This window comes from Psammomys obesus, unplaced genomic scaffold (assembly GCF_907164565.1).
Source record: "Psammomys obesus unplaced genomic scaffold, mPsaObe1.curated_primary_1811, whole genome shotgun sequence".
In the NCBI taxonomy this organism is placed as follows: Eukaryota; Metazoa; Chordata; class Mammalia; order Rodentia; family Muridae; genus Psammomys; species Psammomys obesus.
The window spans coordinates 13804120-13820265 of NW_026585644.1; the positions used below are offsets into that span (position 1 = coordinate 13804120).

The 16146-nt window shown below is 43.9% G+C and overlaps 1 protein-coding gene across 1 annotated transcript in view; it reads left to right on the forward strand.

Annotated features, from left to right (window-relative positions):
- Sntg2 (syntrophin gamma 2) overlaps positions 1-16146 on the forward strand; it is a 218490-nt gene that overhangs the window by 133610 nt on the left and 68734 nt on the right. The window contains exons 10-11 of the mRNA XM_055624844.1: positions 10001-10130; positions 11886-11924. Of these exons, the coding sequence (XP_055480819.1) occupies positions 10001-10130; positions 11886-11924 (169 nt within the window). The remainder of the gene's footprint in view (positions 1-10000; positions 10131-11885; positions 11925-16146) is intronic.

Here is a 16146-nt window from a genome sequence, read left to right on the forward strand (position 1 = left end):
TTCTAGGAACTTATCTTCTAGATTATTTTAACATTCTAGATTACCCAAATAGTTGGTATAAATTGTTCCCAGTTGCTGCATATGGTCCTTTGTGTTTCTATAGCTCATTTGTAATATCTTCCTGTTCATTTCTGATTTAAGGCTTCTCCTTTGTTTAATATTTCTAAATTTTTATTACTTTTATCTTTTCAAAGAACCAACATCTAATTTTATTATATTTTCAGTTACCTTTCCTTTATTCATTTCTTGTGTGTTTTTATTGTTCTTGTTTATTTGGGAGGAGAAATACATACATGCAAATATACACACATGCACACCCACACACAAGTGCTAGTTTTAGTTTTTCTTCTATGTAAACCGAGACATGTCTGTCTGCACAAGAAATTGTAGGGAAAATGACCCACAGAGCCCCTGCAGGCTCACATGTTGCTGCTATAGATCTTAATATATTATACATGGGGTGTGTGTGTGTGTGTGTGTGTGTGTGTGTGTGTGTGTGTGTTATAACAGAAATTTATTACATTGACTTTCACACTGGGACAGGGTAGTCCAGTGCCTTTCTGCACACACGAGAGTCCTAGGACCTGAGGCCTCAGAAGTCTCAGCCAGCCTCAAAACGAGGTATTCCTTGAAGAGTCACTGGTGTTTAACTTACATGGATAGAATGAAGAAGCTGGAGTTTGAGGGCAGCAGAGATAAAGATACACATACAGGAGGAAGTGAAGGCAGGCATTCGCTTCTTTTTTCGCAAACCTTTTTTATCAGGGCCACATGCTGGCAGGCACCACCAACCCTGAGGCAAAGCTGGTGAGCTTTCACGTTCATACATTTTTGTGCATTATTTAGCATTTTGTTCTTAACAGATTATCGAATCCTTTTAGCACTACTAAGATTGTCATGATGATAGAATCCTTCAGCCTTTAGTCTAAAGGACAACCTTGCCAGGCATTGTATTCCCACTTGGCATTTCTGTTCCTTCTACTAATGCAGTATTCCAACTCCCTCCTGGCATGTGTGGTTTCTCCTGAGAATTTGACCAGGAATTTTAGGGCTGTTCCTTTATATATGATGCTTTTGTTCTCTTTTGCTGCTTCAGAATTCTCTCTTTTGAGAATTTAATTAAAATGGCTGCCTGTGTTGTTTTGAATTGATTACTCTCGGAGTATTTCAAGCTTTCTGGCTCTGGATTTCTGTATGTCTCCCAAGATTCAGGATGCTTCCAGACATTGCTTTCTGCCTGTTGCTTCTTTCCTTTCTATCTGAAACCCCCATCAGTATGTATCTGAAGACATCCCTTCAGTCTGCCATGATTTATTTACTCTTTTTGTTGTTGTTTTCTTGCTTTTCCCTCATTTGTCTTATTAAAAAAATAATCTGCATTTGACTTCACTAATTTTGTCTTTTGCACAATTAAGCCAGCTGTTTAAACTGTGTCTGCTTTGGAAGACAAAGTTGATGGACATCAGAGTTCTAGGGAGTATGTATCCTATTTTATCCTGGATAGAAGGGGCTGCCCCCGAACTGAGTTCTCTGGGGCTGGTGATGGGGATTTTATACTGTAAACCTGAGATTGGATTCTTTAAATGAGATCTCTTCTCTTCCTTTGATTTCTAGGTGACAATGATGAAGTGCTAGCAGGATTCTTGGGTGGGCCATGCTGCTCTGGTCTGTGGCTGAAAGCAACTAGAGCCTAAGTGTAGGGCCATCTCAAGATTCTGCAGAGCACTGTGTGGAACATCTCCTTCCAGTCTTGCAGAGGCAAGCCTTTCTCAGGGTATAGGCAAGAAGAACTGGAACTAAGAGATCCAAGTCTATGAATCCAAGTCAATGATTTACTATAGGACAGTGGCAGACAAATCTGCCCTAGACATATCTTCCTATGGAACTTTGGCTGAATATAAACGTTCCCAGACTAGATGGGAGGTGTTTAGCTGAGCTTCAGACCTGTCAAGATCTACTGGGAACTAAGAACAACAGGCATGACCCAGTGTCAAAAGTAGGTGGGTCTCCCATGTGGATTGCTTTGTTCCTGGGCCATAGTCCCGTGGGTTTTATGGATACTCGGGGACCATTCAGCATCTGCTATGAGAAAGCTCTGGCACAGTTGCCATATTTCCCTCTAGGTCCATGTGTTTATAGGACAAAGCTGGACCAACAGTTAAGGGACTGCCACTGAATTATGGGGAAACCCTAAGGTGATCAGACCTTCTGCTATGGCTCTGTTATAAGACTCTTCTCTTACTGGATAGTTTCAGAAACAGGCTCTGAGTCGGATACTGATGTGACCAACCCATTTGGAGAATACAACTGTTTGCAAATTATACTACAGAAAACAGAAATTAATTGTTCAGTGAGGATTTGAGGGCAGAATATGTTTATAGGAAACTAATACATAGCAACAACCAGCATGCTCTCAGAGGGTCTCAGCAGAGGGCAGAGCAGGAATGTGCAGGAAGATGCCTATGACATTGTGGCCATGTGGCCTTTCAGGCCTCTCTGCCCATGATGCAACTTTTCATCCTAGCTTAGCTACCAAAATGCCTCTCTCACAGGCACAGCTTGACTACTGGTGCTATAAAGAAGGCAAGCTATTTATGGAGTGAATGAGGCTAACCTTTCACTTAGCTCTACCACACTGATTTTGTACTGTGGACCAAATCAATTAAAGCACAGGAGCTGACACATGACAGTCACTGTCTCTTAGAGCTCTTCAGTTAGGAGCCATTCTGGTTTAGATGGTCACTGTTTTTTTGTTTTGTTTTTATTTATTTAAGTTTATTTACTTTACATCCCAAGGGTGCCTCCTCCCTTCTCTTCTCCCAGTCCTTCCCCTTCCTTCTTTTCTTCTTTCCCACTCCCTTTCCCTCCATCCAGAAAAAAGGAACCCTCCTCCCCCTCCTGTATCAACCCTCCTCAGCACACCAAGTCACATCAGGACTGAGCATATCTTCATCTACTGAAGCTACGCAAGGCAGCCCTGCCAGGGAGGAGTGAACCAAAAGCAGACAATAGAGAATGTGTTAGAAACAGCACCCCCCTCTCCACTTGCCAGGTGATCCACATGACCCAGGAGCCATGTATGTGCAGGGGGTTAGGTCCAGACCATGCATGCTCCTTAGCTGGTCTCTCAGTCTCTGTAAGCCCCAGTGGGTCTGGGCTGCAAGTCCCAGCATCTGTCTTGATCCACTGCTGTCTGGAGTCTCCCAGAGGACAGTCATGTTAGGCTCCTGTCTGAAAGCATAGCAAAGTATCATAAATAGTGTCAGGGGATGGCTCTCTACCATGGGGTGGTCTCAGGTTGGGCGAGGCATTGTTTGTACTTTCCCGAAATTTCTGTTTCCTCTTTATCCCCACACTTCTTGTAGGCAAGGCAATCTTTGGATTAATGGTTTTGTCGGTGGGTTGTTGTTCCACAAAACCTTTGATAGTCACTGTTTGTGTTCGTGCCAGGCTAAGATCAGTCAGGCTGCTCCATCATCGAGGCGAAAAAGCAAGAGCAATATGTGTGCCAGTAGACTATTGCTAATCTTCCCAACAGTGAAGAAGCTGTGGAGCTGTAAAGCCCAGGGGTAGTTGCTGTGCCAAGAGAGACCTGAACTGTCTTGTGAGACAGCTGTGAGAAGAGAGGCATGCAGGACTGAGGCCTGGGGTTGTTCCCTAGTACCCTCTGGGGGCTGTGATGGGGCTGCTTGCGGTTGCTCCCACCTGCGTTACTCCTGAACAAAGAGAATGAGAGGCAAGATGAACACTTCACTGCTCCCTGAGATGGTTTGACAGCGACATAACTGTAGGTACCAAGGAACCTTGAGCAGATGAGGGGTTTCAGGAACTTAAGACCACAATGAAGGAAGAAAGTTCAAATCTGAGTGACTGTCCCCAAAAAAGAACAGTTATCCTTCATTGTCAACTTGACTGGATATATCATCTCTGTGGTCTATAAAGAAACATGCCTTGGGAAGGTCCATAACACGCCAGGAAAAAAGGCATCTATCTTTATGAACTAAGTAGCTACTGGGTCCTGAGCCTCTCCTGAGTGCAGCAATTGCTGGAGATACTTTGAGAGGGAATCTAATAAATCCCCTTGGTAACAATAGATATATTTTAATAGTACATGAATGCACACACACGCACGCATGCCCACACACACACATTGCCTTTGTTGGTTTTGTTTTTCCAAAGAAACCCTAATGCACAAATCTCAACACTGCAGGAGCCCACATTCATCCACCAACCTGTGTTATATGAACCTTTCCAGGAGGCATAGTATTCTCCCATACAGAGGACCTGTTTCCACAGCTCTTGTTTTATGCTGGCCTTGAAAGAGAGAAGGAATCACTGACCTTGTTCTTTCTGCACATCAGGAAGGAAGGGGTGGGAAAGGGCAGAAAGGAAAGGAGGAAAGAGTGGGAGGGAGTAAAGACTACAACTGTGGGTCCTGTTGCCCATCTGTTCAGATTCTGAAAATAACAATGAAGTTTTGCTTCATAACTTAGAGAGGGACCCCATTTGTTTCAAAATGCTCACCTTACCTAAGAAGAACCGGTGAGGACCAGATGGGCTTTGTGAAGAATTAGGCATGTTGCAGATAGAGCACATTTTGCAAAGTTATAGTGAAGTCACAGTTCTCCTGATAAATGCTTTGATCTGTTTTGCAAAAGATGATGCCATGTTTAAACACTCATTCCAAAAATAAAAATGCTTCTCTATAGAATGTGTCAGGCAGTCAAGGCCTCCCACGGTACAGTGTTCTCGACGCCTGTGAGCCTCAGGTAACAGCTTCAGGTAGGGTGCAGGAGCAGAGCCCCAGCACCATGCAGCTCAGTAGGAAGAAGGACCAGCTGTGAGATTAAGGACTGTATTGGGTGACAGCAAAGGTCAAGTCTGCATGGGAAGTTGTCAGTACCGGGATCCAGTGGTCGTCCTCCAGCAGGGTGTTTATTCTGGAGGTTCGTGATGAGAAGAGGGAAGCAGCAGGCTTTGTCTTTCCTAAGACCACAGAATCTTCTGCTGTTACCAGGTAGCTGTGTTGGAAACCATAGCGGGGAGGCGGCTGCTTTGCTCATGCTCCCCTTCCATTCTATCCAGGAAGGGCTCCTCTCTGCCTGCAGACCTCCCAACCTTGCCAGCAGCAAACGGGTGACAGGATTCCAATTTTCTTCTCAGTGAACTGTCTATAAGTCCACAGAGAACCTCACGTTATAGACAGAAGACTGACAGAGAGAGAGAGAATGCCTTGCTACATGGGTTCCTGACACCCACCGTGCTACAGCTGCTTCAGTGGGCACGTAAAGAAATCAGTATTCTGTGGAAGCCACAAAGACTCTTCTGATGGACTCTGGTCACTACTGCCTTGGCTGGCGACCACTTTACACAAGTCCTGAGATGAGTCTTTGCAGACTTGAGGTTACTGCCGTCCCCACACACCTGCCCGGCTGCCCCAACCAGACATCATTCTTCCAGATGTGACTCATACATGATACTTTCACTTACTCCTCTGTGACTGACCCCCTCAAACCCTCCGTCTGCCTCCCTGGCATCACATGCCAGCTTCTCCTGTAGAATCTTCCATTTCTATCTCTGGGGAATACTCAGCTTGACTGTACGGGATTAGTACCCTGTGCCTTGATGGATACTGAGGTCTCCACTTTCAGACACAAAGATCGCTTTTTAGCTGAGCAAGATAAACTCATCACAAGTCTTTCCATTTGAACGCTAAGTTGATTCTCGTTTCCTTTGTGTGTAGAGATTTAATAGGCTCTCAAGATCTGAAATGAAAATAAATAGGAAGAGGTTTTAAAGTCGGAAGAATTGAATCATAATAGATGAAAGAAGCATAACAATGCTCATGACTCTCTCCCCAGAGCATGCTCCTGCTGCTCGCTGTGCTCACAAATCTTTCATCTCTATCAGGGGCACAGGCCTCTGACTTCTCTGCTCCTGACTCACTGCCGTAGGCGAAGTCATTTTATCTTGACTGTCTGTCCTCAGTTTACCAGCAATCGTCATCTTTGCGATAAAAAGAAGAAACCACTGAGTCAGGGGGTTTTCACAGAGGTAAAGGAAAGAATCCAGCCAGTGGTTCTGATCCGGGAAAATTAGTATCAGATCCAGAGCCTTAGTTGAGAGTGGAGATGGTGAAGCTTCTAGAGACACCGACTCTCCCAGTGTGAGTGGATCTGGCTCATTAAATGTAGTCTGAACCCTCGGGGCTGCTGTGACAAACCTACACAGCCCAGGGGCCTGACAGCATCAGTGACTTGCTTCTCACCATGGAGTGTGGACTCCCAGGTCAGGCGTGGAGAGACCGACCCTCACTGCCCTCTGATGGATCGCTACTGTTACACTTCCATCTCACGTGTAGAATGTGGTAATGGAGCTCCTTCTGGGGTCTTTAGAAGGACACTGATGTTGACAGACCTTTGGCCTGTCACCTACGAAGACCAAGTCTCTCTCAAGGATCTTCTACCCATATGTCTTCTTTAGAGTGGACTGTCTTCCGTGTGTGGAGATAGGAGGAGACTCCTCAAGCTGAGCCTTACAAATGCACTATGCTTCTTGTTCAGTATAGAGGTGGTCCTAAAATGGTAAAGGGTTTTCCCAGCCAAGCAATTTTCTGGCATCAAGGGTTTTTTGTTTGTTTTGTTTTTCTTTACTTAGATAAGGCCCCCTCAATGCCAGTTTTCCCAGGTAGCAGCATGACTCCCGTGCATCTATGCTGTGGTCCTGTCCCAGAAGAAAGGAGTGAAATGACAGCCATCATAGCCAATGTACTATTACCAAACTCAAACCAGAAATCAGGTTCAAATGAATAGTGAGTTCTGGGAAGAATGAACAATGTGCTCCTGGAAACAGCAGTTGCCATGGTTTCAGAGCACAGGGATCTTACAGTTTCTCCAGAGCAGACATCTTTAATATCAGGCACAAAGAGTGGGCTGGAGTCAGAAGGCTCTCCTTTCTCCTGGTGGTGACTGTAGGTTCTTGTCTTTGCTAGCCTAGCCTTATGTGTAAACTTGGGCAAGTGGTTAACATATATAAGCTCAGTTTCTGAATCTCAGTAATTACAGCACCTTCCTCATAGGATGAAGATAACAGCATTGCAGTGTTTGAAAACTGACCCATAGTATTTATTACAGAGGAAGGGTGTCTGCCAGCTGGCTCTCCTTATTGTTTATTTTAAATACCATTGTTTGCAAGATGTGTAAAGTATCTTTAATTGTCCTTCCCATATTATTAAATATTTTACTTCAAAGGCTTACAGAGAAAATGCAAAGAGAATCAACATACTTTCAGTTGAAAAGCATAAGAATTATTTGTACATTGTTGATGTGTTTGAAAATATGCATCAAAAGGGAAGAAATCCCAACCCAACACCCCCTTCTAGCCTTTAGGGGAACCCACCCACACATGTGCATGAGCACATGTACACACTCAAAAAAACCTTTCATCATTTTTAAAAGGCAGAAATAGGAGAGGGGCATAGAATGTTATATTCTAGCCTTTTTTTCCCCCAACTACCTAGGGATTCCCTCGAGACAGGGCCTCACACAGCAATAGCTGAGACTGGCCTTGAACTGATTCCCCAGCCTCTGCTTACTGCACCCAGTGAAATTCTTTACTCATTTTCTCACCTCTATAAAATTCAGAAAACATTGCTCAAGTCTCCTGAAGCAGAATTTAAGCACCACATGGACTAAGAACTTGTTTTCAGTTTCTGCCATTATCCAAATAAAATAGAAAGGCGCAAGTGACCAGAGGATCTGTTCCTATGTTGAGCCGAGTGTATGGCGTGGATGAATCATAGCTTATCCCAGGTCTGTGAGCATCCAGACAGAGAGGTTCCCTGGTACATGAGGCCCTTTAGGAAGCCAATATATTTGTTGATGAAGTTTTCTTATGAAACACTTGAGACATCATTTAGTATTTGGTCTTGCACTGAAGAGAAGGCTTATAGAGGAACAAGGTATAGAGAGGCTGGGGCTGGTCTCCATTTCAGATGAGAGCTCAACTTCCATATCCTTAATCAGTTTTTCTCTGATGTATTTTACATAGTACTTTCATAAAACATAATCAAATCCTGTCAAAACTTCTTTTCGTCCCATTACTACTGTTTACTGAGATTCCACTCAGATACAGACAGAGGGCTGGACTTCACTCCATTGTCAGGGCTTCGATCATCACCCTAGGGGGATGGTAGCCTCGTCACTGACAAATGAGGACCAGAGCCCTGGAGTCTGCTTGTTTTCCTGTTTGTCTGTAAGATGAATACAGTCCAGGCCCATTTTCCTGTTCTTGATTGAATTTATCACCTTCTCTGTATCCACTTTCAGGCTCTTGATCATTTTTACCAGAAAGCTTTAGGATATTGGACTGACGTTTTGCTTATTTTAATATGTGTGTTTAGTAGTTGAGGCATTTTGGTCTTTTGGAAGAGCCCTGTTGCCTTGCTTCTCCGTGTTTCTTGTGTTCTTGTGCTGTGACTTGCACATCTGTTGGTTTGGGTATCTTTTCTATTTTGGGGGGCAGTAGGAGTCTTCACATCTGGTGTACAGAGAATTTCAGCACACCAATACTTGCTTCTGTTGCAGAAACCTTCCTTTGGGGGCTGGATTTGGGGAAAGCATGCCAGGTTAGCATCTCCCGCTTTGCCAGTCAGTCCTGTCTTTCTGCTGCTTGCTCCTTTTCCCAGCTGCTTAGCTGTCCAAGTCACTCCTTGGTGAGCTGTCTCCTTCTCATAGCCTGACCCTGCACAGTGGACAGCTCACATTTTCTATTTCTAGATGGGACATGTCCCCAGTGCCCACACTTGACTGTTCCACCACCCACTCCCAGCTCTACTGGGAAAGAATCACAGGCAAACAGATGGCCCAAACTGTGTCCCTGCTCTGGCCTTTCCCACATGCTGGGTCCAGTTACTCCAGCACAGCTGCTAAACAACACAGCTATACTTCTGTGCATTTGGCCAAACCTTGCATTCACTGTTGGTTCCTTTGTCCTGTGATTTAAGTATCTAAGTCTAATCTCTAGACTTAATTTCCCCTCCTCAGTCGCCTACCTAGGCTGGCTTCTCTAAGCACTCTCCTTGCCTAGTTACTCCAAGGGTCAAGTCTTCTCTCATCTTCCACAATGTCCCCTTGGCCTATTTACAGCGCAATTTTTGTTTCTGTTTTTAAAAATTTATCACCCACTTCTCATCATACCATTTCTTTGCTCAGGGCCTCTCAGTGACTTTCTAGTGCAGTTAAAATAAAGGCCGTGACCTTGCAATGTCCAAAATAAACACAAGGATGGATTTTTGAAGCTGTCCAGTGCCACAGAAAGTAATAATTTGTCATGCAGAACGTACAGGTCTAAGGAAACTATACGGGGGACAAGGAACTTCAAGATAAAAGAGTTAGAGACAAATGGCTCTACCAAGAAGACACAGTGGAAAGAAGCAACTAGAAACAGGGAAGGCAGTGATAAGCATGCCTGGCCGGTTCCCTAAGCCATCCTGTCGGCAACCTGCACCTTCACTCTAAACTCACTTTCACCTTAGGCTCATCCTCTGGTAAAGCTTTCAAAAATACACTCATTACCCTTCTTGGTCCACCAGGCTGAAAAATCAGCTGGAAATAATTAAATGTTTCCTTCTCATTCAAGAAGTACTAATCAAGTGGGGGGGGGACAGTCAAGGTTATCTTCATTTTTTAAAAGAGAGTATTCACTCACTGGAAGCTGGTAAGTTTCAGTAGTTCAACTCCCCCAAGTCCTCCCCTTCTTTTTTTTTTTTTTTTTTTTTGTGCCTACTGAATTAGAAATGGTTCGCAGTGAGCAAATATAGCATGGATTTTCATTTTGGTAAAGCTAGCCAACGGTACCTGTTGACTAGAAGATTAAGACCATCTGCTTTTTCCCTAGCACAGCAGGGGCTGGAAGCACCTGGCCCCTGCTGGATGGACAAGGAGCAGTGTCTTTCTCCTCCCAGCTGCCTGCTTCCCTGATGTCTTCTCTCCTACTGCAGGTCCAGTGCATTGGAAGTGCTGGCCCTGGATGGCACCAGCACAGGAGTCCTTCAGTTTTCCACTGCCCAGGACTGTGCTGACTGGTTGCGTGCAATCTCAGCCAACATCAGTGACCTGACACTTCAACACGTGAGCATAAGGCCCAGGGCTTGCTCCCACTCTTGTTTGCGTTGGCAGTAATGATGAAAATCTTCCAAGTGTAAATAACCCCCTGCGCGGTTTGGTCTGCATGCAGAACAAACACTTGTTCAACAGATCAAATATCCAACTCAAATAACTAAAACTTGAGCTATTAAAATGTGTCTGGATACAAACACTTGGAAACTTTCAGACCAGTTCCCTCCATCTCTTTCTCTCCTCTCCATCCCTTCCCTCTCATTCTCTGTCTTGCCACACACATACATAGGAGTGTGTGTGTGTGCGTGTGTGTGTATGCACTATGCACGAGTGCACATGTATCCAAATGTCTTAATACAATGTGCCATTTTTATTTGGATAAACTAGCTGGAATAAAAGTATGACACATACACACACCCTGGTTTTCCTCTGGCCTCTTCAAGTATGTGGACACATACACATGAGCACAAGCATTTACACACACACACACACACACACATACACACACACACACACACCATGAACATTAATTTTTTTTAAATTTTAAAAAGGGCATAACTAACAAAAAAAAAAAAAACATGTACTATGTCTCACTGAAGACATCTGGGCCAGAAAGATGCATTCTGCACCTTGGGTGTTATGTTTAGTGTTCAAAGTCAGTAAGGTTGGTAAAAGAAAGAATAAATACAGAAGGGTTGGGGAGGAGAACATTAACCCCTTGTTAAGTCTCTCATGAAGTGCAGAAAGCTATAGCCATTTAGTGATGGCAGGATTGGCCAATAGCCAAAGGCTTGGCTCACTTCCTGGCAGTCTTCACTCCCTCCCAAGACCCATGCTGTACGTTTGCGCTACATTCCTGTATCTGCTCTTGCCAGCCTGATGCAACCTGTTATACCCTGTATCACACAGCCCAGTGGCCGTTGTTCCCTTGTTCCTCATCTCCTGCCTTGTCCTGGCCATTGCTGGACGGAAGTTGGCTGAATAGTCTGAGACATTTGGGGATGCAGTGATGTATGAGCTTTCTACTCTGAAGGCATGAGAGCCATCTTTCTTCTATTGTATAAACAAACACCTGCCTACATTCTCAGTTTTAATATTCAATGCTTTGAATAACTGTGCTCTAGAGGGATAGAATTTGTTATTTGTTTAAATTAAATAATTAAATAGATAAATAAGCAAACAAAAGGAGACAGGTGGGGCTGGATTGACATCTGAAGAAATTCCAGTGAGTACAGGGTTCTCCTGACTGGACAACTTTCCCAGGTGACCCCTGGGCAGCCTGGCAGGGCAGACGTATGGATTCACAGTCATGGGTGTAGCTTCCTCTGAACTTGCATTTCTTCCCTGGTAAAATTACTGAAGGTGACATCTGCAGTATTTGGAGAAATAAGCAAAGAATGGACTACCCATTGTGGGCATTGGTCAGTGTTGTTTGCTAATGTGACACAGAGTAGAGGCCACATGCCTCATTTTTTTTTCCACATAGTAAAGTTTAGGCAGCTGTCATCTCACATTGCCCTCACTTCAAGGGCTTTGGGAACAGCAACTTTTAGTGTGCCCTTTGTTTTGTTTCATTGTTTTCCCTCTTTAAGGATTATTGTGATAAATTTGTGTTTGCTCTGATTCGAAGAGAAGCACAGTGTAAAGAAAACGCATTTCCAAGGAAGTTTCCTGGGCTGATGAATTTCAGCTGCCATTTAGACAAGCTGAAAAATGAAGGCATTAATGCGCCTGGCACACTGACCTCTTGCTGTCTTCCCTCTACAGATGAAAATGGCAAATAAATGCTGCTCTCCCTGTGATCAGGTAGGTGTGTGCCCTCGGCTCAGTAAAATAGCAATCCCTAAAAGTGGCTGCTTCCTCTTATGAAATTTACATAGGGAAATGCTAATGAGAATCATACTTTATGTAAACTCAAAGTTCCTTTTTATTTATTTGGGAACACGTTGGGGATGGTTCTGAGCGCCTGTGTTTACTGAGATAAATGTTGTCTGTGGGTTGTATTCAGTAGAGGATGTGATCTGAACAAGGTTTTGAGAGGACTGTGTGAGCCCAGAGGGGATTTAGGGTACAGAAAGGCCAGTGTAACTTGGGATCATTTTGTTATGTGATGCTGTTGATTCAACAGCAATCTCGAAGGGAATATGGAGTTTATTCTGGAGCCAAATTTCAGTAACCATGGCCCACAACACACAGGTGGAAGCCACCCCCAAATATTATATTCCAGTTTTATACCAGTTTCATGAAGTTTTAATTAATAGAACAGAGAAATTCATAAGTCAAGGTTCTTTTCAAATACAGTGACATGAATATCAGGCCGTTCTTTTTATAGCAAAGTGAGAAAATCAGTACTGTAGGTTGCACAGGTTGTTTGGTGGCCTTCGTAGCTGTGGAGGTGGTGGCAGCTAGTGGTCTGCTAACAGGTCCTGAAGGAGCTACCTGATAGTAACAAGGATGGTAGGTCAGACACGGAGGGAGCCATGACTGGTTATGAAGGGAGCTAAAGATAAATTAAGATAAGTTAGCTCTGGGACTGCAATATCCCTACTCTCTCTGACCAAGTCGTCCTTGTAGGGTCCTCAACACTGAGGTGGAACTCAGTTTACAACATCTTTGTCAGTACGTTGCTACGAGGAGGCACTGACCTGGCAGGAGTTAATGGTGGGTGAGATCCTGTCACCCGATTCCAGGCAATCCCCTCACATGGTGCATTACCTGGGACAAGGCTTCCCGTGACACGCCCCTTGCCAGCATCAGCTCTACTGAGAGCCCCTGCCTCCCTCTATCATAGAATGCTTATTAGTCATCTATTAGGCTGAGCATATGGGAGGACAGTTATTTACACTCCATTGGTTGCTGTACCACATCTTTAGTAGGCTTTCAGAAGCATGTGGTATAGCCTCAAGAAAACTAGTGCCAACGGATTCCTCTCATTTTAATCGGTGCTTATGAATGCTCTTTTAAACAGTGCTTAGCATCAGAATCCAAAATCAAGGCAACAACACGCACGAGAACATTCCTCTGTCAATTCAATGTTGACCGAGATGGACAATAAATTCAGTCAGCAATTTAATTGGGCCTTTTCATCAGCCTTTTTATAGTGATAATAATTCCTCTAAATATAACTTATTACTTTCAATATTTTATAAATTAATCATCAACTGTTTTGTTTTCTATAGCTTAATGAGGGGTTAACTACTTTATGAGTAATACTTCCATAAGTGTCTTCAAACTAGAAGAGCATTCATTCTACATCTTCCAACATTAAAAAATTTTATTCCTGCTAAACTCTGCAGTTTGAAAATAAAGTTCCTACAAATTTTTCTACTAAGACAACTTCTCTTGTTTCACACATAATCAGTTTTCTCAATTTATCTGTTGCTGCTGAGATGTGGAACTGAGTTTGTCTTTTTTTTTTTTTTCACAAATGATTTACCGTTTTTGAAATTGAATTCTAATAGATACCAGAACCTGGAAGCATCTCTAAGATTCTATACTTCGGGAGTCAGCCCCTTCAAACATGGCAAGGAGTGAGATGCTCCTTGCCCTAGGCTTCCCCAGCCAATCCAGTGGGGGTCAGAGTGCTCTGCTGCCTTCCAGGGTCCCTTAACTACAGGAGAGATTGTTCATGATACACAAGGTGGAAATGACTGATCTCCTGGAGATGAGAAGCTAATGGGTTCCAGTGTGCCCCTGGAAAGTGGAGTCTTTGGGACTGTGAGTCTGGATTGCTTCAAAGAATGGCGGGTTTGTGGGTGTATGGAAACAACTTGCCTACACGGAAGGCGCACTGTCCGAGACCAGAACGTGTTTCCTTTGCTTTGGAATTCACCTCTTCCTGTCACTGAATATCAAGGGCCCACAGTGAGATGACGCCTCTGAGGACTGCAGGCTCTTTGAAGAGCCCACGGGTGCTGCAAGAATCACCTTTCACACTGGCGACATCAGCTTCACCTGGTGAATTCTGCCACACACCACACCTGGCTGACATGACATTACACACACCCTGCTTGATGAAAGCCTGCCCTCTAAGGCCAGCTGTGTCCTCTGGTAGCAACGTGGGAAAAACAAAAACAAAAACTGGCATCTGGGCCTTAATTTCTTCACCTGTACAGCAAAACAAACTCATGTTGGGCAATCCAAATTGGAAGTTTTGTCCTCTGGGATTTTATTTATTTATATATTTATTTCTGGACTTAAAATTTGCCCAGGGTCTTCATTAGAATTCTTACATTGGACATTGACATTGGACATAGCATCCACACCATGCTATGCTGGTGGCTTTCAAATCACCCCTGACATCCTGAAGGTCTGGGGGTGCACCTGTAGAAGGTGGTATATATTTGTTCCAAACTCTACACACACACACACACACACACACACACACACACACACACACACACAATATTTTGTGTCCTTAGGAGTTCTAAAATTGAAAAGCAGTATTTTCCCACTTTAAACAATCATTGATTATTGGTATATAACAAATAATAAGTGCATAAATGTGAAAAAAATAAACCAAAGGCATCTGTCTTAGTTAGGGTTGTCATTGCTATGATGAAACAGAAGACCAAAAGCTTGGAGAGGAAGGGAAATTATTTGTCCAATACTCCCATATCACTGTTCATCATCAAAGGAAGTCAGGACAGGGCTTAAACTGGATAGGAATGCAAACAGAGCAGGAATCTGGAGGCAGGAGCTGATGCAGAGGCCATGGAGAAGTGCTACTTACTGGCTTGCTCCTCATGGCTTGCTCAGCCTTATGTATTATGCATCCCAGGACCAGTTCTTACAGAACCAGCCTAGGGGTGGCACCACCCTCAGTGGGCAGCACCCCTCTCCCCCATCAATAACAAATTAGGAAAGTGCTCTACAAGCTTTCCTACAGCCTGTTTTTTTTTTTTTTTTAATGAGGTTCCCTCCTCTCAGATGACTTTAGCTCCTGTCAAGTTGGCATGAAACTACCCAGCACAGCTTCTAACAAAAAGAAGAAATCTAGAAGCTCATATAGAAAGCAAAGAGCATAGGTTCTTACTCCTGGCATTTAACCTTATAAATTGTTGCTCAAACTAGAGAACTCTTATCTAAAACAAAGACCACGGTGGACTGAAGAGATAGCTTAGTTTGTGAAGTGCTTGTCTTGCAGGCATAAAGACCTGAGTTTGGTCCCCAGAATGCACATAAAAAAATCCAAGTGTGGTGGTATGTGTTTATAATTCCAGCATTAAGGAGACAGAGACAGGAAGACCCCTGTGGCTCACTGGCCAGTAAGTCCAGTCTTGGTGAATTCCAGGCCAATAAGAGACTTGGTCTTATCGGTTCCAAGCAAGGAGAGCGGGGGCTGTTTCTGACATGGACGATATTGCTGTTATATGCTTTTGGATCACATCTCCCTGGTGGGGCTGCCTTGCCAGTCTACCATGTAAGAGGATGTGCTCAGTCCTGAGGCAACTTGAAGTGCTGAGGTGGGTTCCCAGGGGTCTCCTCTTTCCTGAGGGGCAGGGGACTGTGATTGGGATGTAAAATGAACAACTAATTAAACAGTTAAAAGTTTAAAAAAATAGAATGGACATCCCTGAAGAAGGAATGAAACCTATTCTTGACCTCTGACCTGCACACATATGCACACAGCCAACACAAACCTAATGGCAGTAAGCACAAACTAAGAGCTCTCTCACCAAACTGAGAACCAAAGCGTGTTCACCCTAATACTACAAACAGCTTTATTTATTTCCGCAATTTCTATCTTGGGATTTCAATTCAGGGAGATGATGATGCCTTGATTAACATTCCAATGATAATGTGAGCAGCACAGGAAACTGGCTTTTCAAGCAAAAGGGAAAACAGGTGTGGAGTCACAATCTGGTGTAGGCTTAACCGGTATCAACACTGACCCAGCAAGGAACAGGACTTTCCACAGAATCAATACCAGAACAGATAGATGAAATCCTACTCCTCTGTGGTGATGGTGATGGTGATGGTGATGGTGATGGTGATGGTGATGGTGATGGTGATGGTGATGGTGATG